This window comes from Pipistrellus hanaki (assembly GCF_964339955.1).
Source record: "Pipistrellus hanaki genome assembly, chromosome: 11".
NCBI lineage: Eukaryota > Metazoa > Chordata > Mammalia > Chiroptera > Vespertilionidae > Pipistrellus > Pipistrellus hanaki.
In genome coordinates this window covers 69,856,031-69,878,724 of record NC_140513.1, presented here as the reverse complement: position 1 = coordinate 69,878,724, position 22,694 = coordinate 69,856,031, and the positions used below count along the sequence as shown (strand labels likewise).

The 22,694-nt window shown below is 57.3% G+C and overlaps 1 protein-coding gene across 3 annotated transcripts; it reads right to left on the bottom strand.

Moving 5' to 3' along the window:
- Positions 1 to 6,859: 6,859 nt before the first annotated feature.
- Positions 6,860 to 20,293, bottom strand: NFIL3 (nuclear factor, interleukin 3 regulated). Of its 3 annotated transcripts, none has more exons than XM_084899034.1 (2): positions 20,272 to 20,293; positions 6,860 to 8,645 (listed from the first exon to the last, which is right to left on the bottom strand). In XM_084899034.1, exon 2 carries the CDS (start codon positions 8,489 to 8,491, stop codon positions 7,154 to 7,156), a length of 1,338 nt encoding a protein of 445 aa, XP_084755160.1. In that variant the 5' UTR covers positions 8,492 to 8,645; positions 20,272 to 20,293; the 3' UTR covers positions 6,860 to 7,153. The 3 variants fall into 3 exon arrangements, with proteins under 3 accessions (XP_084755160.1, XP_084755158.1, XP_084755159.1); XM_084899032.1 differs by lacking the exon at positions 20,272 to 20,293 and adding an exon at positions 19,672 to 19,911; XM_084899033.1 differs by lacking the exon at positions 20,272 to 20,293 and adding an exon at positions 16,126 to 16,925.
- Between the last annotated feature and the right edge of the window lie 2,401 nt (positions 20,294 to 22,694).

Sequence of the window (22,694 nt, the reverse complement as noted above, 5' to 3'; positions counted from 1 at the left end):
CCTGGGCCAGGGACAGCCCTCCAGCTAACCTCCGGCCTCTGGCCCTCAGGGCACATGGCCAGTGGCTTTCATGTTTTCAGAGGGAAAAGATGCAATTTTGTGGCTGCCTGCCAGGCAGTCCTGTTCCAGAATGTGGGAGTGCCGTGCTGACCGGTGAGGACGAGGCAGCGCAGGGGCCCCGAAGGCAGGCAGGAGGGGGGCAGGGGCCCCGAAGGCAGGCAGGAGGGGGGTAGGTGCCCCCAAAGGCAAGCAGGAGGGGGGGCAGGCGCCCCGCACAGGTTGCTGTGTCTAAGAGCCACAGGCAGGCTGGTGTGTGGCTTCACAAAGGAGGAACCACTGTCCCTGATGTCCCCTCCCCCACTGCACCACGGGCCCGCCCACGGCCAGCACCCTCCAGCCTGGCGCTGCCCCTTCTGCCCCCAGAAGCCCCACGTTTCTCCTGGGTTGGGCTGGGGCTCCCCTACCCTGCACCACCCCCTCTTCTCTCCCACCTCCTCGCCAGGGGCCTGGTGCACGGGGCCAGCACCGCGGACGGAGTGGAGAGGCGGTGAGTCCAGGCCTCGAGGGCGAGTGGAAGTGGGTGGCTCCATGGCGCACTTGGGACCATGAGAAGGCGTCTGTCACCTCAGCCCCTGCCGGGCCATGGGGAGGCCCAGGGCCAGGGAGCGCAGCCACAGCCCTCCTTCGGGGAGAGGGGCTGCCCACGCTGCCCTCCACGCTGCCCGGGGACTGGGAGCTGCGGGAGCAGATGTCTGCTGTGTCCTCCCCACTGGCCTTCCCAAGTCTCTCTTTCCTGCCCTGCTCCCCTGACGGCAGCGCAGGCCTGGAGCCAGCCCTCCCATCCTCCGCCGCGGGCGCAGGGCCATTCCTGCCGCCGCTCCGAGGGCTCCGGCTAAGGCTGGAACTCAAGGTCTTTGCAAGTGGTTCTCCATTTCCTCCTGAAGGTCTTTCTGCCCAGTCCTCTAAATAAACCCACCCCGATGCCGAGGGCCTCCCCCGTGCCAGGGAGGGCTGACCCAGGCCACTCCCACGGCTCCTCAGCCCCGCGCTGGGCAGGCAGGCCGAGAGCCCCTTCCACCTGCACCCGCCCCACGTGCCCACCTCCCCACAAGGTCTGCGGCTGCTCCGCTTCAGGGTTCTGGTCTTTTCCTCACAAGCAAATCCAGAGTCTCCGAAGAGATGCTGCTGCAGGCAGCATAGGCTGGGCACACCGGCAATCCCTCTTCGCGTCGTCCGCAGGCCTCCCACCCCAGGCACCGCGGCCCCTTGGCCTCAGCGGCATGCTGGCCAGATCCGCCCCACCCCTCCCCTACCCACACCCCCGGCTCTGCAGGCCCCTGCCCTAGGATTCGCCGCACCCGGCACCCGGGCCCTGGCTCCCAGCGCACTGCCTCGCTCTGCAGGGTGCTCCCCGGACAGCGCCTGCAGACCAGAGACCCCCTCACAGCGTGGGGGTGGGCCCCGCAGACAGGCGGCAGGACGTGAAAGGGAAGAAGTGTTTTTGCTCCTCTCCAGCAGGCCCTCCGCTTTCCTCCCCCCTGTTCCTGCCAAAGGGAGCCCCAGCCCCTACCTGAGCACACAACCACCGCCCACCCTGCTCTCCCTCTCCCTCTCCCTCTGCTGCGGGCCGGCTGCGTCACTGCGGCTCCTGGAGCTCAGGGCAGCGGGTTATTTTTTCAGGAGGAAGTTCCTCTCCAGGGAAGACCCAGCACAGCTGTTAGAATAACGTCCTTAACACCGTCACACTCACACCTCTGCCGTCTCAAGGTGGCTCTCTCTGAGGTCTTCTGCTGCTCCCCTCCCTGTCACCACGCCCCCTGCTGCATGCACTGTACCCCTCCAGGCCCCCCTCCAGGCAGGGTCCCCCCAGGCCCATGTGCCCCCAGGCCGGGTCCCCCCAGGCCGGGTCCTGCCAGGCCGGGTCCCCCCAGGCCCATGTCCCCACAGGCCAGGTCCCCCCAGGCCGGGCCCCCCCAGGCCGGGTCCCCCCAGGCCGGGTCCTCCCAGGCCGGGTCCCCCTGGCCGGGTCCCCCCAGGCCGGGTCCCTCCAGGCCGGGTCCATGCACCTTGCCTTCACAGAGCCTATTCCCACCCTCCAGAGCCTCTGACTTCTTCGGCACCTTCCCCAAAGTCACCTTCTCCTTCCACACGGACAGCACTGACATACCAGAGACTGGTGGCAGTTACAGCCGTCCGGGCTGCCCCTCACTGCTCTGTGCGTCCTCTGTCTGCACGGCGTGGCCAGCGTGCAGACGGCCGCCTCCTGAGCGAGAGGCCTCACTCTTTCACCGTCACCTCCTAACTCGCCTGCTCGCCCTCCGTGCCAGGCGGCCCTCTCAGCTCCATCGGCCTTGCCCATGCCACCTCAGGCCTGGGCTCGGTCTCAGGGGCTCCGTGGGCACACTGCCGTCACCACACCTGCCGACACGGGGCCTCCCGTGAAGACCCCCTGTTCACATTCCAGACTGCAGTTCATTCTGAATTTCCTTACATCTCCCCATCTTGCGGTTATCCTGAATGTCCCACAATCTCACATTCTTGGCAAGTTTTTCTCAAATGTTTCTGGGGCTCACAGGCCGTGGGCCCCCTGAAAGTCATCTCAAAACCCAGCGGGCCCAGGGATTCTCATGTTTAAGGGAAAGTGTCTGGGTTGAGATGAGTTGAAGAGTGTGATGAGCCGGCGGGAAGAGGGATTGAGCCTCAGAAGAGGTAACGTGTGAGCCCAGGGAGCGGAGAGCCACACAGCGGCTGTTCTCATTTCGGCCTGTTTGGGCCTCGAAGATGAGAAGCCGAGTTTTTACGGGACGTGCGGCAGCAGGAAGGGGTGTTCAGAGAGCAGTTTCTCCGAGTCCCAGAGAGAAGCCTCTCCCTCTGGACACGCCCGCGATGCCCCTTCCTCCAAGGCCTGCTCTAAGCCGTCACAGGGCCTGGGCCAGGGGCGCTCGGTAGCTCCCGGGCCTGGCTTCTGGCTGCCACGGCAGCTTTGGCGATTAACCTCTCTGTCTCGGTGTTCTCCTTTATAGAATGGGCACAGCAGCTAAAACAATGAGATGCTTGGCCACAGGAGGGTGTGCTGCTGGGGGCTGAGTGGGGCTGCCCGTCTGTGAGCCCACACACACACCCCTGCTCCCGCGCCCCTGCAGGGCAGTGGAGAGAAACACACCGTATGTCCGCGGCTGACCCGTGGCGCCTGCCTCCGTGCCCGGTGCTGGGGTGTGACGTCTGCTGTCCGGCCTCTGCTGCTCGCCTGAGCGCAGACAGGGTCACTGGGCATAGACCATCGCGCATTGTCTAGGCCCGTGGTCGGCAAACCAAGGCTCACAAGCCGCATGCGGCTCTTTGGCCCCTTGAGGGTGGCCTCTTCCACAAATACTGCGCCTGGGTGAGTCTATTTTGAAGAAGTGGTGTTAGAAGTTTAAGTTTAAAAACTGTGGCTCTCAAAAGAAATGTCAGTCGTCGTCGCGTTGATATTTGGCTCTGTGGACTGATGAGTTTGCGCCCTCGGGGCTGTGAGCTCTCGAGCGGAGGGTGGCGCAGTGTTCCTCACCCCCTCCAGGACAGAGGGCGGGGAGAGGGCCGCCAGCTACGCCATCCTTGTATTTATTTTCCTTTTTAAATTTTTTTTTTTTTTATTTCAGAAAGGAAGGAGAGGGAGAGAGAGAATCATGGACCGGCTGCCTCCTGCATGCCCACACGGCGGATCAAGCCCACACCCTGGGCCTGTGCCCTGATGGGAACCAAACGGTGACCTCCTTGCTCACAGGCCAACACTCAGTCACTGAGCCATGCTGGCTGGACAGCCATTTTCTTTTGAAGGCGTAGCATTTTGAACACCAGCCCAGCCACATCTCAGATTCTAGAAATGAGAGGAACACGGAGTAAGTCAGGGCATCGGGTGGCACGCTCACAGGCGGCACTCCCAGCGGCTGCTCCGAAGGCACCTCCCAGGCTGCGGCCACACGGCCCACCTCCTCCCAGAGCTCGGCCCTGCGCTCCACCAGTCCCTCCTCCCTCCTCACGGGCCTCAGAGAAAGGGCGTCCCCGTTGGGGCAATTTATCAAGTTTTCTTAGCACGTTCTCTTCTGCAGGGGAGCTGTGAGCGCCGGCTGCTGGCCTCTGGGCCGCGGGCGGACTCTGCCCTCGAGTCTGACTTGTCTGTGTTGCCACGGGCCACACGCCACGGCGGTGACAGCGGCTGCAGGGAACTGAGCCCCCTCCACGTGCCTCATTAGCTTACCGTTTTCCCTGGCTGTGGACTTGGCCAGCCTTTAATTTTATAATTTAATACATTTCCTCTATGGAGGGAGGTTACCCCCCACACCCAAACATGTAAAACCCAGGGTGCAGGAAATACAGACTCAGTTCCTCACATTCAAGCTCCCCAGACACCGGCCACAAACCCTCGTGAGGTGTCTTTGAGCACCACGTCAGGACGAGGGGCCAGGAGGAGGGCACGGGAATGCGTGGGAAAGGACTCTTGTCGGCCCCAGTGGTCACCCTCACTGTCACCTCACCCTTCCCCGTGACAGTGAAGTCCCACCAGGCCCTGGCCTTGTGACGCCCCCCTGGCCAGGGCTTCCAAGGCCAGTTCCAAATGTCCCTCCCCCTCCTGCTCCATCCTCACTGGTTCAGGCTTCTAGCCCCGCCCTCCTCCTCCCCTTCTCCTTCTCCCTCTCCCTCTTCCTCTCCCTCTTCCTCTCCCTCTTCCTCTCCTCCTCCTCTCCTCCTCCTCCTCCTCCTCCTCCTCTCCTCTCCTCTCCTCTTCCTCTCCTCTTCCTCTCCCCTCCTCCTCCTCTCTCCTCCTTCTCCCCTCTCCTCCCCTCCTCTCCTCTCCTCTCCTCTCCTCCCCTCCCCTCCCCTCCCCTCCCCTCCTCTCCTCTCCTCTCCTCCCCTCCCCTCCCCTCCCCTCCCCTCCCCTCCCCTCCTCTCCTCTCCTCTCCGTGATTGAAGCCGGTGGGGCCTATACCAGCAGCGGGTGTGTGTGTGTGTGTGTGTGTGTGTGTGTGGAGCAGATGAAGGCGGGAGAAGAGCTGTGCAAGCACCCGTGTTCATGGGACCCAAAGGGTACAAGCCCCGCCCCTGCGCCGCATGGGCCTGCCCGCGGGAGAGCACTGCGGGCACGAGCAGCCGGCCCGGAGGCTGCAGGTCAGACAGGGCGGGCTCGCTGGCAGCGCCTGGCGGGCTGGCACGGGGAGATGGCAGCAGCGGCAGATTCTTCCAATGGGCCAGGCTGCTGCTCAGCATAGCCACGCGGGTGCCGTCCGCGGTGCCGGCCTGGCACTCCCGCTGCCCCATGCCCGGGAACCCGCAGCGGACGCAGCGATGCTGCTGCTGGCTGTCCCGGCAGGAGCGGAGAGCAGGCCTGCGCGTCTGTGCGAGCTGAAGGCTGTGCAGTGGGCTCAGCTCCGTGGAGGGCTTCAGTGGGGAGCGAAGGGGGGGGGGGTGCAAGAGGGTCCAGCGGCAGCTTCCGCTCCTCTCGGTCCTGGTCCGAGTCCTGTGGCAGCACCCCATGCCAGGCTGGGTGTGCAGGGACCTACATTTTTTTCACTTAACAGAGGAACCCAACTTTACACTGTGTCCCTATGATAACGCATGTTGTTAGTCATTCTCTCCATTCCAGACTGCTAAATGCTTTTGGGTTCTGATTCCCACCCAATATGTAAGCCCTCCTGTGTTTTGTAACATTTGGCAAAAAAGATGGTTTTGCCTCTCGGCCCCACCCAGTCACTAATAAAATACTGACCAGAGAAGGCCAAGGCCAGGCACTAATTTCTCTAAGGGCAGGAGATTTCAGAGAGAAAAGTGGTCGTTGTGGCCAGAAGGACAAAGTGGATGGTTCTGATTTCCACCAGACATGACTTTTAAAATATGAGCGTGCAGGAGGTTTAACACCAAAATCCAGGCTTTTACCTGAGTGGAGCCGTGCCAACACCGCAGGCCCTGAGACCCAGTGTCACATCTGGGCTCCCCGAAGGCCCCTACACGCAGGCGGCACAGTGCGGCTCGCACTCTATGAAGCCTCAATCCCGGACCGGCTTCCGGAGCAGAGAGGCCGGTGAGGAAGAGACACTCTGGCCAAGAGCACCCTCCCCCGCCCGCCAGGCGCCAGAGGCTGCGGGACAGCGCGGACAGCAGCGGAGGGCGCAGCGGGCCCACACGTCACCATGATGGCCTTCTCGCCATTCGCTCAGGAGGCTTCTCCTGGAACGTGTGTGTGTTACAGAGTGCTGAGCTAGAACCATTGTTTACATTCACTGACAAATCATAAAAAACACAAGTCATTATATAGACCCAGACCATGTAGGTTGAAATGTGATAACTGATAATGCTCTTCAAAGTTTTGGAAACTAAAGAAAAACAATCTCATTAAGTTACTTCCCTAGATGACTATACTCTAGAACTGTTAAGATTTACAATAACATTTAAAAAATGACTTCACCTCTAGTCTTTATTCACCCTTTTAAAAAGCCTCTAATTAATAAAGTGGGTCAGTGACTCAACGATTCACACCCATGTGTCATATTTAAAGAGAGATGACTAAAGACAAGCTGATGCCAAAAATATTGGATTTTTCTAGTTAAAAAATGTGAAGAAAACTTAACTTTAAAGAAAAACAGATAATGGGGAGCAAATTAGCAAAGTAGTCTCAATGCAAGAAAACTCATTGATACTTTCCCCCTCTCTTTGATTTTCACTTATAGCCTGGGCCAAATTAGAAGAAAAACAAATTATTCACTCAACTTACACTTCAGTTTTCCCTTACTCTGGGGGAGAAAAACCCCTAAATAAGTAAATTGCAGAATACTTCATATCTAAATGGCTTTTCTTTACCCTAAAATCAAGTGCAATGGAGCAGAGATTCTGTGTTTGTCACCAATCCTTTATTGAAACTGGTAACTTACACACTTTATAATAGAACAAAAAAATAATGTTCAGTATATACAGCCTTTGCATGGACTATTTGACTATACACAGGCAGGGTGATAACACAATCTAATCTTCATAATAATTTGTGCAGAAAAAGAGACCTGACAGACGACAATGAACAGTACAGTGAAATGACATCACGGGTCCAGTGGAACTCAGCCTGACACAGGACGCAGCATCGATGGCCAGGGACACCACCCCGTGCAGGAGGCGGGTCAGTAGTAACTCACCCCGAGTCGGAAGCAGGGATCTGGTGTGTGGCTATGAGTCTCTTCAGCGAGACCACCTCTGCAGACAAGTTTGCCATGCCCTGCTTCAAAAACAAGCTCTCTGGGTCGGAAACTTGGTAGCCATTGTCTTTCATTTCAACAACTCCAGTTTTGAAACTACTCTGAGTTTTGCCCACAAGCTCTTTCTGATGCCAGTGTTCCGCCCGGAGAGACCAGTCTTGGATGTTGGTCACCTGCACTGAGAAAGGAGTGAGGGGCGGGGGGGCCGCACTCGGGGCGCTGAGCTTCTCGAGTCCGAAATGCCTCTGGGCCGTCCTGCCACCAGGCGAGGGGAGTTTGTGGGCGGCCTCAAACTCAGCGTCCAGCGCCTCCACTTTTACCTGCATGGCTTTGGCTTTGATGCGGAGCTTGTGTGGCAAAGCGGAGGCTTCTGGGACTTTGACCACCGCGGAGTGTCCGTGCTGCAGCTCCAGGGGAGAGTGGATGGGGCCTTTGGGAACCTGCTGCTCATCCTCTCCGTCCGAGGACTTGCCCACGGCGCCGTCCTCGGCCTCCGACGTCCTTGGGGAGTTGCTGGAAGACGGGCTGGCCTGCAGGAGGGGTGGCGAGTGCGAGTAGCTGGGGAAGGAGCTGCCCACGTAGTTCTGATACACGGCCGCGCGGGCGTAGCTCTCCAGCTCCACCGGCTCCTGCTTGATGGCCTGCAGCTTGCCAGCGGGGCTGGGGCAGCCGCTCTGGCTCCGCGCGGCGCCCTCCTGCCCGTGCTCCGGGGAGCCCCCGGCGCCGTCCAGCGCGCCCCGCGGGGAGTGCTTGATGACCGAGATGCAGCCGCTGGCCGCCGGCTCCTCAGCAAAGGCGCCCCCGCCGGCCGGGGCCTGGTAGTCCTGGAAGTACACGGCCGCGGAATTACTGAGCTTCTGGATCTCCTGGGCATACACCGTGGAGCTAATTAAACCAAACTTCAGTTTCAGGGAAAGCAGCTCGGCTTTCAAAGTGGCGTTTTCCTCTCCCAGAGCAATCAGCTTGTTCTCCAAGACCAGGTCGTTCAGCCGGCGCTTCTCCCGTGACCTCTTGGCAGCCTCGTTATTTTTCCGCCGCTTCTCCCAGTACATGGCGTCTTTCTTGTCGTCGGGGATGAACTCCCGCTTCCTCCGGCACGCCGAGGCCTTGCCTTTCCCCACGCTCCCCTCACCCAGGAGCAGCTCCTCTCCCGGCGACAAGTCCTCGGAGACCTCCGTCAAGGCAGCGCTGAGCATCACCGCCTTGTCCGCGCTGCAGCCGGCGTCCGGAGCGGCCTGCTCCTTCTTGACGGCCTGCATCTTCCTCAGCTGCATCGGAGACGGCGCCCTCTCTGTGCAGCCGGGAACAGTTATCCCCCGGGACTCTCAAATGCTCTCCAGCCTGCGCTCCACACCATCCATATCCTCTTTTGTCCGCCTGCCCTGCCCGGGGCAGCCTCCGCCGAGTGGAGTGGGTCTTCTAGGTGGCCTGCAACACAGGAGGAGACAGTTACCCACTGGGTGAATAGCAGGACAGGAGCATACAGGTCCAAACAGCTTTCCTTCAGAGAGCCTGCGGTCTTATAAAGGAAGGAAGTGCCCGATTCCGAGACTGTAAGGTTGTCAAGGACAAACCCGCAAGGAGACCTCGGGCGGAGCAATCAGTGTGAGCTCCGGGGAGTGAGCAGAACCCCAAGGATGCGGGGATGGCACTTCACAGGAAGGAAATGGCAGGCACCTCTGGTTGGTAAGTTTTATAGCCCTTGAACATTGTGGTGCTTTTAAAAAATGAACATTTATATCACTGAAAAGCAAGCAAGCTAAGCTCTTAAGAGGAACTTTCCCAAGTAAACTCCTTTACTATCAGTAAACAAATCCTATAAGTACCTACACTACCGTATTTTTCGGACCATAAGACGCACCGGACCATAAGACGCACCAGTTTTTAGAGAAGGGAAATGAAGAAAAAAAGATTCTGAAACAAATAGTGTCCTAAAATATTTTATGTGCATTATAACCCAACATCACAGTCATAAACACATGTAATCAACCCTGTAAAGTAAACAGCAGCATTTAGAACCATTTTAGAGCCGGGCAAGCACACAGAGACCACACAGAGCCGGGCAAGTAAAAAAACTTTTTTTTTAAAGTATATGTGTAGGCTATATTTGGACCATAAGACGCAGGGACTTTTTCCCCCCACTTCTGGGGGGAAAAAAGTGCGTCTTATGGTCCGAAAAATATGGTAATAAAATATGCAAATTGACTGTACTTCCACGACCCCCACACGCCAATCAGGGATGAGTATGCAAATTAACTCAACAAAGATGGTGGCCTAATTTGCATATGCAGGCCCAGAGTGGCTGGGAGCCGGACAGCTGCTTACTCATGGGCCAGTGCCAAATGGACTGCGTCCCGGGAACAGGCTTCCTCAGGAGCCAGGCTGCTCTGAGCCTCTAGGCCTGTGCCTAGCCCAGAATGGCTGTGGTTATGGAACGAGCCCCCGGTCACTCCAGGCCTACATATGCAGGAGCAGCCAGAGGCGGGGCGGGGACATCCCCAGGACCCAGGCGCTCCAAGCCAGTGCACACATGCACAAGCAGCCGGGGGCAGGGTGGGAATGTCCCTGCAGTAAGCGAGCAGTCCTCCACAGCAAGCAAGCAGACAGTAGGACCCTGCTTTCCCCTGGCCCTGGCAGAGAGGGGCAAGCAGCCCCCCTCCCCCGCAGGACCCCCACAGAGAGCAGACAGCAAGGCCCTGCTTGCTCCTGGCCCCAGCGGCTAAGGGCAAGCAGGCCCCACAGAGAGCAGACCAGGGCCTGCGATGTCGTCAAGCAGGCAGGTCTGCAGAGAGCAGAGAACCATGGGGAGCAGGCCTAAGCCATCAGTAGGACATCCCCTGAGGGCTCCCAGATTGGAGAGGGTTCAGATGGGGTTGAGGGAAACCACCCCCCCACCGTGCATGAATTTTGTGCACTGGACCCCTAGTATGGAATAAAAAGTCAAATGAAGCTAAATTCTTATTTCCCCAATAACTAAATAAAAATCACACAAACAACCACGTTGCAGCTGTTTTAATCTGCCTCTTATGTGGGCACAAACCTGTCCCTCACCCCCGGCTACATGCATAGCACAGCAATGCCAGGGCCAGCGCTCCCGGTGCTTCCGAGCTGTGAGCAAGGCGCCTGCCTTTCTCTGGTCGTTCTACCTGACTTAGCAAACATTCACTTAAGAGTGAAGCATCCAAAGTGCTTTTTTTGATACTGAAAATTCTGTCAAAACAGATTGCATTTATATAGTAGCTTTGGACTAAAATAAACCGTGTCTATTCAGAGGTGTTTTTTCTTTCTTGTAAGTACAGTAGGATTCTTGAAACTTAAGAATATTTTAGGCCCTGGCCCGAGAGCTCAGCTGGTTAGAGCATCGTCCTGATATGCCAAGGTTGTGGGTGTGATCCCAACAGGGCACATGTAAGTGGCAACCAATGAATGCATGAATAAGTGGAACAACACATCCAATTTTTTTTTTCCCCTCTCCTTCCCTTTCCTACCCTCCTCCCCCTCCCCCTTTTCCTATCTCTCAAATCAATAATTAAAATATTTAAACTAAAAGAATGTAATAATGAAAAGAATTTCTTTTCACTTTACGAATTGCTTTTAAACAAAATATAAAAAATAAAACCATCAATTAGCTTCTCCTTGCACTGACAAAAAATGTGTAATCTGAATTTGACTTGCCATGAAATAATAAACCCATTTAGGTCCCATAACGGCCTTGTGGTGGTGGTTTCTGGATCTGTGATGCCAGACAGGTTTCTCCACCTAATTTTCCAGAAGGTGCCCCTTCCTGAAGGAGACGCGTGGTGACGCCCCCTGCGGCGGCCCTCGGTCCGTCCCACCACACCACCGGCGAGGGCCTGTTTCTGCTCGGAGCCACTCCTTCTCTGCGGTGCATAGTTTTCTGGTGACTAATGAGCTGAAGTTCAATTTCATCAGCTGGAAAAACTGCCACCTTCTTGTGTCCTTTCCAGCAGTCATAGGAAGAATGATGCAGTAATTTCAGGATCATAAAAATAAGGTTAAATGCCACATTTTTGTCTATCAAGTTCAGCCAACACGAAAACAGTGGATTGCGACTTAGCGAAAATTTGGATTAATGCCAAGTTTCTGAAAATCCAACTTTAACGGGAAATGTGGCAGGGAGCGGTGTAGAGAGGGCGGGGGAGGGACGGTCTGGCTACACTGGTGGCACAACACCTTCCCCTGGGCTGTCTTCCGACACTGAAACGGGCTTTTCCTCTGCGTGCAACGGAAGGATCCGTATTTCTAACTTAGTTAAAAGTCCCCTAGAGTTCGCCGAGGCAGAGAGAAAACAGCCTACTCCCATTTACCGAAAATACCCAACTTGTCTTAAAATCTCGTCCCCGCTTTCTCCCCAGGGTCTGAGTGGCCGTCACTTCACCATCACCACATCCGCACCCGCAGAAGCCGTGTCACCTAGCGGGCTCTTCCCTCCTCTGCACACGCAGCGCCTCGGCGACCCCACACGAAGCACAGGCCATCTCGGGAACTTTCTCTACCTTCACCCTCCAAGCAGCTGTGCGCCGCGTGGGACAGTCGCCGACCGCACGGCGCTCCCCGGACGGTGTCTGCCTCCCGGCCCCTAACGGCTCCCTGTCCCGCCGGACCACAGGAGAGCAAGGCCCCGGGCTCCCGGTGCAGAGAGCGGAGTTTCTAGGCAGCTCATCGCTGTCAGGACGTAACGCGGTGGGCTTAACAGTCATTGGAGGACCTGCTGTCCTGCAAAGCCCAATTAGCATATTGTATCCTAGCAACAAACTGAACATATTAGCTGCACAATATTTCATTGACAGCAACTCATTTGCCTTTTATAAAGAGAGTTTTGTAACCAACAAACTTTTCTGATATTTTCTTTAGATATTTTGTAAATTCTAAAAAGTTTTACTTCTTAGCAGAGAGCTTCCCTTATTCATTAACTGATTTATCCAATGCCTGTCCCTCAGAGCCAGCCCGCGCACACGGGTGGGGGACAGTGCCGGGCGGGCGGGGTGAGCCGGGCCTGTGCGCCCCGCACCATGAGCTGCAGGTGTGTCTGGGTGGAGAGAACACAGACCGCACCGCGCCCCCACTGACACTCACCGTGCAGCACTGAGGCTGGCCTGGCGGCCTCCACCCCACCATAACCACGTCCGGGGAACACGGGGCACCGGGAAGGTAAGGGGTGCCCATCGTTTCACAGCCAGGCTAGCGGCAGCACGCAGCCCCCACCCAGCCGACTCCAATCCGGGTCCTCTGGCAGCGCCCTCCTCACCACATTCCGCAGGCACCTCGCCCACATGGCTCCCCCTGGGCCACCCTCACTCCCTGGTGACACACGCCACCTGCGAGTCCTGGTGCCGAAGCCGTCAGAACTCCTGTCAGGCACCAGAGGCGCCACCTGACCCCCAGCTTCCTGGAGCAGCTTTAACCCTCAGGTACTTAACGAGCAGAGCACTAACCTCTCCTACCTGGGCTAAGTGGTCATCTCCTGGAAACTCTAGTCCTGCTGAAACAACAGAGGAAGGGAAAGCTCACAGCGAGGCGCTGCACGCGCACACACACACACACACACACACGCCCGGGGCAGGGGCGCTCAATCCCAGCGGCAGCGCTGTCCTGGGAGCACCGGCCGCCGAGGGCAGAGGGCCGGCGCCTCGGCAATGAACTCAAACTGGGCGTCAGAGGCCGGCAGACATCGCTGTGCACGCTCACCAATGCCTTCAAGTCAAACAGAATGTCCCGCCACTTGGCCTCGGCTCCTCTACTCAGACCACTGCATGGACATCCTGTGCCTCAGCCACCGCTCAGGTCTCCGTTTGGTGAGTAACCGACCCTAGATGCCAATTCTGTGAGGGTGGCGTGTTCAGCATGATTAGCTTCATTACACCCATTAGGTAATGGGGCTGCTTCTTAGAAACAAATAAAGAGACGTTTAAGAGCAGCGTCATCACACCCGAATGGACACTTTCCGTCTAACGTGGACGTGCCGTGGCCAGTGCGAGTTTTCACAGGACGTGACGCTGTTTCCACAGGCGGGGGTTCTCTTTCACACGCCGGTCTTAACATCTATTTAACACAAGTGACCAGAATATTGCTTTTAATTAACATTAAAATGTGGCTCAGAAAATTCCTCTGAAAGAATAAACTCTATGACATCAATTCCAGGCCAAGCTCCCCTGGAGGGCCCCGGCACCGAGGTCGCCGGAACGGCTGTCCCCGGCCTCCCGCCCGGGGTGACCGCGGCACTTCACTCTTCCCGGAGCAAGAAGAGCAGTGGCATTTGGTCTCAAGCACCCGAAATCCTACTAATAGTTTAGACCACATGTGTCAAACACAAGGCCCGCGGGCCAAATCCAGCCCTCCAGGCCTTGCAATGTGGCCCGCACCGGGCTGTCATCACTGCACTCCGCTGTCAGTTTATGACATTGTCAGTTTATGACTGTTCAGTAAACCATTCGGCCCGCGATTTAGGCTGGATTTTAGATTTTGGCCCCTTCTCTGATTGAGTTCGACACCCCTAGTTTAGACACAAACCTAGTATAGGAAAATTTTGTTATGAATTCTCTTTATATTGCAAATTGTTCCGTTTATATATTTTTATTTTAAAATCTGTCAACAAAAGAAGGACCACTGTTTCACATGCCCGCTGACATAGGGACATTTTTATATAACCATCTCCGGGTTCCGCTCCTCTCCCCAGTGCGGTTTACTCCCTCAGAGTATGGTACAGACATCATTAATTCCTACAAAGAGGCCTTTCTGTGCACTGCGAGCCCTCTGGCCAGTAAGCAGGCACTGCTTGTTTTGGAGATAAGTGCCATTTAAGTGAAAGGGAAAAAAGTTAATTAATTCTCGGCTCTTCAAACTATTAATACTGGTAAAAGATTAACCTACATCTTCTTCCCGGGGGTACAGTCCATGGCATGACTGTCTCAATAAAATGCTTTACTTCTTTTCATGGAAAAAATGAAAGCCAGTATTTAAAAGCAGAGAGTATGCAGAAAAAAGTACACATGCACAATCAAGGGTGGAGTGGGGACAAAAATCTCAGAAAACACTGAAGTTGCAAGAAAGAGGATTTCTAATCAGTCGGAAAAATAAAAGGCTTTTTAAATTAAAAAAAAAGAAAACTATGTTAAACCTCTCCAAGTGCCAATAAGTGCCTCCGTTGACAATACAATTCTGTCTGCAGGAACACAGCCTGAACAGTAAGCCAGAGAGAATGGTGTGCTTGCTGAGATCCGCACACACAAACAGGCACTCTCACTTCGCTAAAACCTCGCCTGTCACAGCAACAATGGGCCCGAGTTTTCTAGCCGGGTGCATCCATAAATAAATGCGTCAAAACCATTGATCCAGTTTATGATGAAAGTTTCTTGCTCCTCATCCTCCACAACAGACGACTTGAAAATGAGATTTAAATGTAAATAAATGATAAAATTGCATTTCACTATAGCAGAGAAATAATTGAAATAAAACAGCATAACAGCGTTTTTTAGATAAAAGAAGCCAGTGTTTGTAACCCAGCACATGAGAATATTCCGAAGGCGCGCAGAGCTGTGCGGAGGCTAACACAGCTGCGGGCACTAGGACAAAACCACCCTCCTAAGATGGAGGGAGCGGAGGGGTGGGGACGGAACAGCAATGCACCTGTTAACAATCTGCAGTCATTTCAAAGTGGGGTCTTTTTCTTGACACTTTCAGAAAGATAACTTATCAGGTTAAGCTCAACTCTTCAGGGACACCAACAATCACCAGGTAATCCAGTTACGGGACAGTGTGCGAGGTAAGCACACAGCAAGTAATGATGGCAGAATGGTGTGGGCAAAGGTGGACGGGAGGGGCATGGTAGGGAAGTTCCTGCATGCTTGTGAGTAAAGGAAGAAGCACTCCAATTCTCCTCAGTTTGACTTTTTGATTGCTTCTTTTAAATTTCATTTTCTTTTTTAACATTTTAATTAATTTCAGACAGAGGAAAAGAGAGAAGCATAAATGATGAGAGAGAATCACCTACTGGCTGACTCCTGCATACCCCATCCTGGGGATCAAACCCACAACCTTGGCATGTGCCCTGATGAGAATGGAACCAGTGACCTCCTGGTTCATAGGTCATACTCAACCACTGAGCAACACGGGCCAGGCTAATTTCACATTCTCTCCCAGTTGGCCGATGATTACAAATGTCATCTGCTTTCCTATGTGCCTTAGGAGCAGGGCAGGTTTTTTTTTATAAATGTTTGTTCTGAGTGTTGACTGGGAGGCTACTTCGTTGCAGTTTAAGATCTCTGGAAAGTTAATTAATAAAAGACACCATGTTCTGATAACTAAAAAGGCTTATATATGTTCTGATTCCAACGAAACTGCACACATCTTTACGAAAGGGTTCTAGCAAATCCTTACTAAACTTTCTTTTCATAAAACAAGCTCATGTGCTCTGATGCAAACCATATGAGAACAGCATTTTCTTTTCATACTACAGGAAAGTTATTTGCAAAGAAATCTGAGAGATGATAGGGAGTGGTGGTAATATAAATTCATTTTGAAACTGAAAAAGACTTATGTAATGTCTGTGATCAAAGGTCAGCATCTTTCGACATTCTCGTATGAGTCCGATTTGGATAAAAATCAACTCAAGTATAACTTAGAAAAATAACAGGATATCAAACAATGTGTTAACCCTATGAGACACAGGTCTACCTTACAAAAACAAGAGATGAATATTAAAGGAAACTTCATTTACATTGTTTCTGTCACATTTTGAACTGAATCCCAAGTGTGCTCTCATTCCTCAATACAAATTAAAAATAAACAACTTTTAACAGCATCGATGCCATCTGGATTACAATGGAAATGATGAAGTATGTGTGATTTTAGCTCGGGTAAAAATAAAGGCCAGGCAGCATGACCGCACCTTTTCCACTGCGTGCTGCAATCGCAGTCACGTCTGGGAACTGGCTCCGGACCGTGGCAAGGTCAACTCGAAATATCCACTCAGCTGGTGAGTCAGGCACATTGCTCAACTGGGAAAGGGCTCGAACAAAGGGTTTGTACTTGCAGGTTGTTGCATCACAGTCATGTTATAATTGCACTTTGCAGAGATAAGCCTTTAACACAGAAAAGGAAATTGCTTCAAAAATTACAACGAGCTTGTGCTCACGCTCGGGGAAGAGCTCAGGGGTGCTGCCAGCGGCCGCCCCCATCCCGCTTTCAGGTGCTCATTACTCTCGGGCCTCCACCTCCGGACCCACGGAACGGGGCTGGTAACCCAACACTCAGCTCAGTGCCCGGCACGTGCAGGCCAGGGCTTAGGGCAGTGGTCAGCAAACTCATCAGTCAACAGAGCCAAATATCCACAGGACAATGACTGAAATTTCTTTTGAGAGCCACATTTTTTAAACTTAAACTTCTTCTAATGCCACTTCTTCAAAATAGACTCGCCCAGGCCATGGTGTTTTGTGGAAGAGCCACACTCAAGGGGCCAATGAGCCGCAGTTTGCCAACCACAGGTTTAGGGGATGACCTCAGTTCTGAGGAGTGGGCAGTACCACGATGAGGGTTAGTTCCAGGCCTTCTTCGCCCTCTGGTTCTGAGCGGAAAGCTGCCCCGTGTCACAGATTCAGGACTTCAACCTATGGCCGCTCCCTCCCTCCCAGACCCCAGGCCTAGGATTTTAGATGCAGATACTCTCCAGGCCAACGGGGTGGCCAGGGAGGTCAGGAGACGGGAAGCGGGGCCATGGCACCTCTACCGTCCTTGCTGCCACCTGAGCACCCTCTGGTCTGACAGCTCCCACACACTGGCCCAGGGCTGGGAATCCGGAGTCCTGCCATCCTGCCAGGAACTCCCTTCAAACTCCATCACCTAGGGCGCCATGGCAAAGGGTTTGAGGAAAAGGTTATCATGATTAGAACAAAAAAGTGTTTCTAGAAGGATCTCTAACTATATAGGCTCAGCACAAACTTCAGTCCTTATTGTTATCACGCAGAGGCTCAAGCAGGGGAATAAGGAAGGCCAATACCTTTATTGGCAAAAAGGATCACCTGGTTCCCAGTCAGTGACACAGGAAGCACTTCCCGGGCCTCCACAGCTGCCCACCCCTCCGGCCACCCGGGCCCCGGAGCCAGGCTGGGCCTCGGACCCGGCTCCTGGCCTTTCACAAAGGAGTACTCTGCTGCGGCGTCTGGCATTGGGGGCTGGGGGGGAAAGGGGGAGGAGGGCAGGCCGAGTTCCGGGAGCCAGTGGTTATGGGGGCGCTGAGTGGGGGCTGCCAGAGCCGGGCTGCGCTCACACCTCCCGGCCAGACCCTCACGGGGGAGGCGGCCATAGGTTTGGGGGACCCAGCTCTCCGCTAACGGTGAGAGCGCAGCGCCCACAGGAAACACAACGCGGCTCCGGAACAAAGGTGTCCGCGGCTCCGCGCGGGGCCAATCGGGCCTCCGGGGCGCCGCCCCCTCCCCGCACCCCGGCCCAGGGCGCCCTCCGCCCGCACCCCGTCCCGCGGTCCCCCGCGCCCGGGCGCCGCGCCCCCGGACCCGCCCCGCGGTGGGCGGGCAGCCGGGGCCCCAGCGCCCGGACCCGCAGAACAAAGGAATGCGGGGCCGCGGGCGGCGCAGGCCCCGCACGGAGCGCCGCCCGGTGCCGGTGCCCGCCCCACCGGCCACCCCGGCCCCGGAGCCAGGGTCGCGCTGGAAGGCCGCCGGGGAAGGGCCAGCGGCCCCTGGAGGCCAGGCCGGTCCCGGCCCCTGATCCCGGCCCCCGCCCCAGGCCCCCGATCCCGCCCCCCGGCCCCCCGGCCCCCGGCCCCCACCCCAGAGCAGGTCGGCCTGACCCGGGAGCCGCACCAGCTTCAGGAAAGCGGCTGCAGTATTTGGGGTGATATAATTTGTGATATAATTGTTCCGGCGGTGAGGCTTTATAATACACCCCAAAGCCACCACGACGCGGCACTTTTAATGATTTAAACATTAGGAAAACCTGACAGGTACACACCATCACATACATACATATTGTACATTAAGAGCTCAGGAATAAACATACAATCTGGCACATCACAGTATATTCATCTCTCCTCACATACACAGGCAAAAATACCACCTACTCATTTACATTTGTTTCCCACAAATCCTATCTGGTCCGGAGAAGAAACACCAGTGAAACAAACACGTGGGGACCCTCGGCGGCTGCTTTCACAAACCCCCGGGGAGACCGGCCTCGCTCCGCGGAGCAGCCTGCCCGCCCGCCCTTCCGAGGGCCCGGGAGGACCGGCGCCGGCTCCGGAAAGGTCTCCCTTCGGAAAACACCCATCGGGCCTCCGGGCGGGCTGAGCCGCACGGAAACAGCCGGCCGCGGCGGAGCTCCGAGGCGGCCAAATTTAGAAGGACGCGCGTCCGCGCAGGGAGAGACCGCGCCGGGCGGCGGAGGCAGGCTCGGCGCTGGCCCCGTGGTCTATTTTCCCGGGAAATCTGTCCCTAAAACACGTCCCCGTGCCGGTTAGCCGGAGACTGCCCCACTTTCTTTGTAACAAGATTATAAAATCGCGTAACTAGCTCCCTTCCCATGCTCGCTGCCAGCACGTTCGGCAGTTACATAAGCAGCATTTCCAGGAAACTTGTGCGCCCGTCACGCCGGGTCCGAACAGCGACAGCGCGGGGAGGGCGGCCGGTCTAAGGCTTTCACACTGGGAGGGGCGGGAGCAACGTCACGGAGTTAAAAATAACAGCTCCGACGCCAGGAGCGGACCCGGTATCCGAGCTCAGCATTCACCCGGGAAGCCGGCCTTCCGCGTTTCGTAGGAAGGTTTTAAGAGGAGGCTCCTCACTGGGGACGGACCACCGTGTTAACACCGATCTGACGCTCCGGCCGCGCGAAGGCCCCCGATCGCGGCGCACGGACGCGGGTCGCGGGCCCCGCACCCGGCGGTCCCCGAGGCGGGGGCCACGCCGACGGCAACGCGGAGGGAACGTCCGCGCTCGCACCGCCGGCTCTCCGCGGCCGTCACCGCCCCCCACAGCCGCTCCCAACGAGAACACCCACCGCCTCCCTCACCCAGAACACCCACCGCCCTTCCCGACCAGAAAACCCAGATTCCCGTCCCCGCCGCCCCCGCCCCCGCCGCCCCGCGGGGCGAGGAGAAAGGCAGGCGCGGCCCTTCCCGCTCCGCTCTCTCCACCAAAACACCAATTTTCCCGAAATCAGAGCCATTATGCAACCGCGGCGGGAGGTGGGGGCGGGGAGGGCGAGCCGGCGGGTCTACGTGCGGCGCGAGGCGCTGCCATCAGAGCGGCCACCTCAGGGCGGCGAGCCCCGCCGCTGGCCGGGCAGCCGAAGTTTACGTAACCGACGCCCCGCGCACACTGGCCGCCGCCGGCCCCGCGCCCAGCCCGGCCCCCGCCCGCGCCCGGCGCCCCGAGGAGCCGGGAGCCCGGAGCCGGCCGGCCGGAGTGGGCGGAGCGCTTACCGTGTTCGTTCCAGCTCTCGGGCCGGCGAGCCGGCCGGCGGGGAGAGAAGCCGGGCGGGAGCGGGCCGGCGGCGCTGGGCTCGGGCTGGGCCGGGCTCCGGGCGGCGGCGAGGGCGCGGCTGGGAGGCGGCGGGCGGCGGGCGCGGGGCCGCGCCGGGATGTGTGTTAGTAGGTCAGTGCCGAGCGCAGCTACGTCGCCGCCGCCGGCCCCTCCGTGACGGCGCCCGCGTCCCAATCGCCGAGCCCGCACCGCCCCCGCCTATAGCCAATGGCCGCGCCCGCACCGCCCCCCGCCCGCCGCCTATAGCCAATGGCCGCGCCCTCCCCCGCCCCCCGCCTGTAGCCAATGGTCGCGGCCGGCGGGGCGGGCTCTCGGAGGCCACGCCCCTCCGCGCCCTCCCTCACCACAGCCCTGGCCGCCCGGTGCCGGGAGGACCCCCGCTCCGCGTTGCGCAACCGCCAGTTCTGCCGCCGGAGACCGCAGCCCTCCGCGCCCCGGCAGCCCGCCGCTTCCCTTCTCCCGCCGCCGCGGCCCCTCGATGGCCCTGCGACCCCGGCCCCAGCGGAAGCCTCCGTCCCCGCGCGCAGCCGCCGGGCTACCTGTTGCCGCCGGCCAGGCCGCGGCCGCGGCGGAGCGCTCCGGGCCTTTCCCCGCGCTCGGGGGGGAGGGGGGGGGCGGTGAGGGGTGGGGACCCACCTCCTGGAGGAGGGCGGCGAGGGGACAGGCGGGGGCTGGGGCGCCGGCGAGCTGCGGACCCTCGCGGGGGGCGGGCGTGGGCGGGGCCGAGCCCGCGGGCTGCGTAGGCGGCGGTCACGCTGCCCAGGGCCTCTCCCCCCCCTCTCCCCGGGGAGGGAGCGCGGCGCGCAGACACAGCCCGCACTCCGGGCGCAGCGGCCTCGGAGGGCCGGTCAGGGCCTGGCGGAGGGGCCCTCTCCCGGCCCGGCTGGTGCTCCGCTGCTGCGCCGCCGGCCAGGCTGCGGGCGGGACACGCCGCGCGGGGTCTCTCCTGGCGACCCCGGAGCCGGTCGTTCTTAGCGTCCTCTCCGCCCTCACTGAACACTGTCACGGCCACCTCCAGATTCCCGGCTCCGGGAGGAGGACACCTCGCGGGGGTGCGTGGTCTTGGCTGGACCTGCCCCAGGCGGGGCGAGCCGGCGGGACGTGGGGAGGCCGGCCCCGGGGAGCGCGCTCCTGGCCGGCGTTCCGTTAGGAAGAGGCCGGTGGGGAGGACGGCCTCGCTGCGTGGGCTGGGGGAGCTGGGCTGAACTCCTCCGTGGCTCTCCACTCCTCCCTCCTCTGGATAAAAATACACTTGGAAAGAAAAGAAACGTTTGAAGCAAACGCCAAGAAGGGGAGTGGACCTTCAGCCCCTGTCCCGCCCATCACCGGTGGAAAGTCTGCTCACTCAGTCTTTTCCCCTCCCCGTCCTCATGAGCACCCGAACGTTCACATGTTTAATGTTTCCGTTGCATTTTTTGGAAAGACTCACATTTCAAACTACCCTCCGAGGGCAATGTTGTGGTTCAGAACACAGAATCGGCACAGGTCAGAGCGGTCTGTCCCCAGCGAGGGCCTGGCAATGGAGCTCAACCTCTTCCCAGCCCGCTTGCCCGGGACGGTGCTGGGCGGTGCTAGAAGCCCGTCCGTGTACGGCTTTTGGGTCGGTACCCTTCTATTAGGCTTTTACCCCAAAGACTTGGCTACCTTGATGAAAACGAATCCTTAATTTAGTGTCATATTCGCTTTTCTCATTTTTACTAATAGTTCTCCTTTCCCCCCAAACCCTCACAATGGCCATGATAGCTTTGAAAAGTCTCTTAGTTTAAAGTAAAACCATATCCCTGAGTCAGTGACGGCTTCAGGGTTAGAATGGCAGCCTGTTCCTGGAGCCCAGGGCCTCATGACCCCTCCCTCCGAGACGCTCCACGTTGTCCCGCACTTTGAATAATTCCGTAGAACCCCAAACTCACTGTAGAATGAGTAGTAAATGGTCTTATAGGAGGCAACTTAAAATTCAAGAATTGTAAATAACATGCGTGGACCGGATCGAAGAGTGATAGTAGAGGAATCCTCTGAACCTGGAATCTGTTGTTTATGCTGAAACTTGGAACTGAGAGCCGCTGTGGCGTGGGGTATTCTAGATTGTGCATCCTATTGTGCAGCATTCGTACCCCCATCTTCCTGGGAGAGAGATGAAGTATAAGCGATGTCTGTGACACAGCTCAGAAAAGAGCTCTTTAGCTCCTCCTGCTGATTATAAGTCCACTAAGCAATGTCCTGGAGGTTCCCTCCCTGCCCCCAGGAGGCAATGCAGCTAGTGTCTATCCTAAAACCGCACAAAAGAGGTGCTTCAGATCAACGGGAAGAAGTGGAGCGTAAAACCTAAGACGGTGGAGCCCTGGCCGGTTTGGCTCCGTGCATAGCGTCGCCTGGGGACTGAAGGGTCCTGCATTCGATTCCCGTCAAGGGCACATACCATGGTTGCAGGCTCCTCCCCAGCCCAGGGCCCTGGCCAGGGCTCGTGCAGGAGGCAACCGATCAATGTTTCTCTCACATTCATGTTTCTCTCTGTCTTTCCCTCTCTCTTCCACTCTCCCTAAAAATCAATGGGGAAATATCCTGGGGTGAGGATTAAAAAACAAAACAAAAAGAAAACTCTAAACATTGGAAACCAATTATTGGGGTTGGGAGGCTTCCAGAAAGACAGGAGCATGTGCCTGACTGCAGAGCTGGGCCAAGAGGGGGCAGAAGGGAGTATGAAGTGAAAACTCCCTCTCAGCCCATCTCAGTGCTGCGGGGGGAGGGGGAGGGTAAGGAAAGGGGGGATTGGTGAGAACTACTAGCAGAAGATATCAACCGCATTTGGCCTCATTACACTGCACGTGCTCTCTGATTAAGCGGATGTATCAGCATAACTTGAGAGCAGAATGGCGGAGCACGTGGCCGCTGCTCCTGGCTGGCACGCACCTGCCCCTGCACAGGGTCTGAGACGCCTGCCGGCCCACGGACCCGCGGCTCTCGG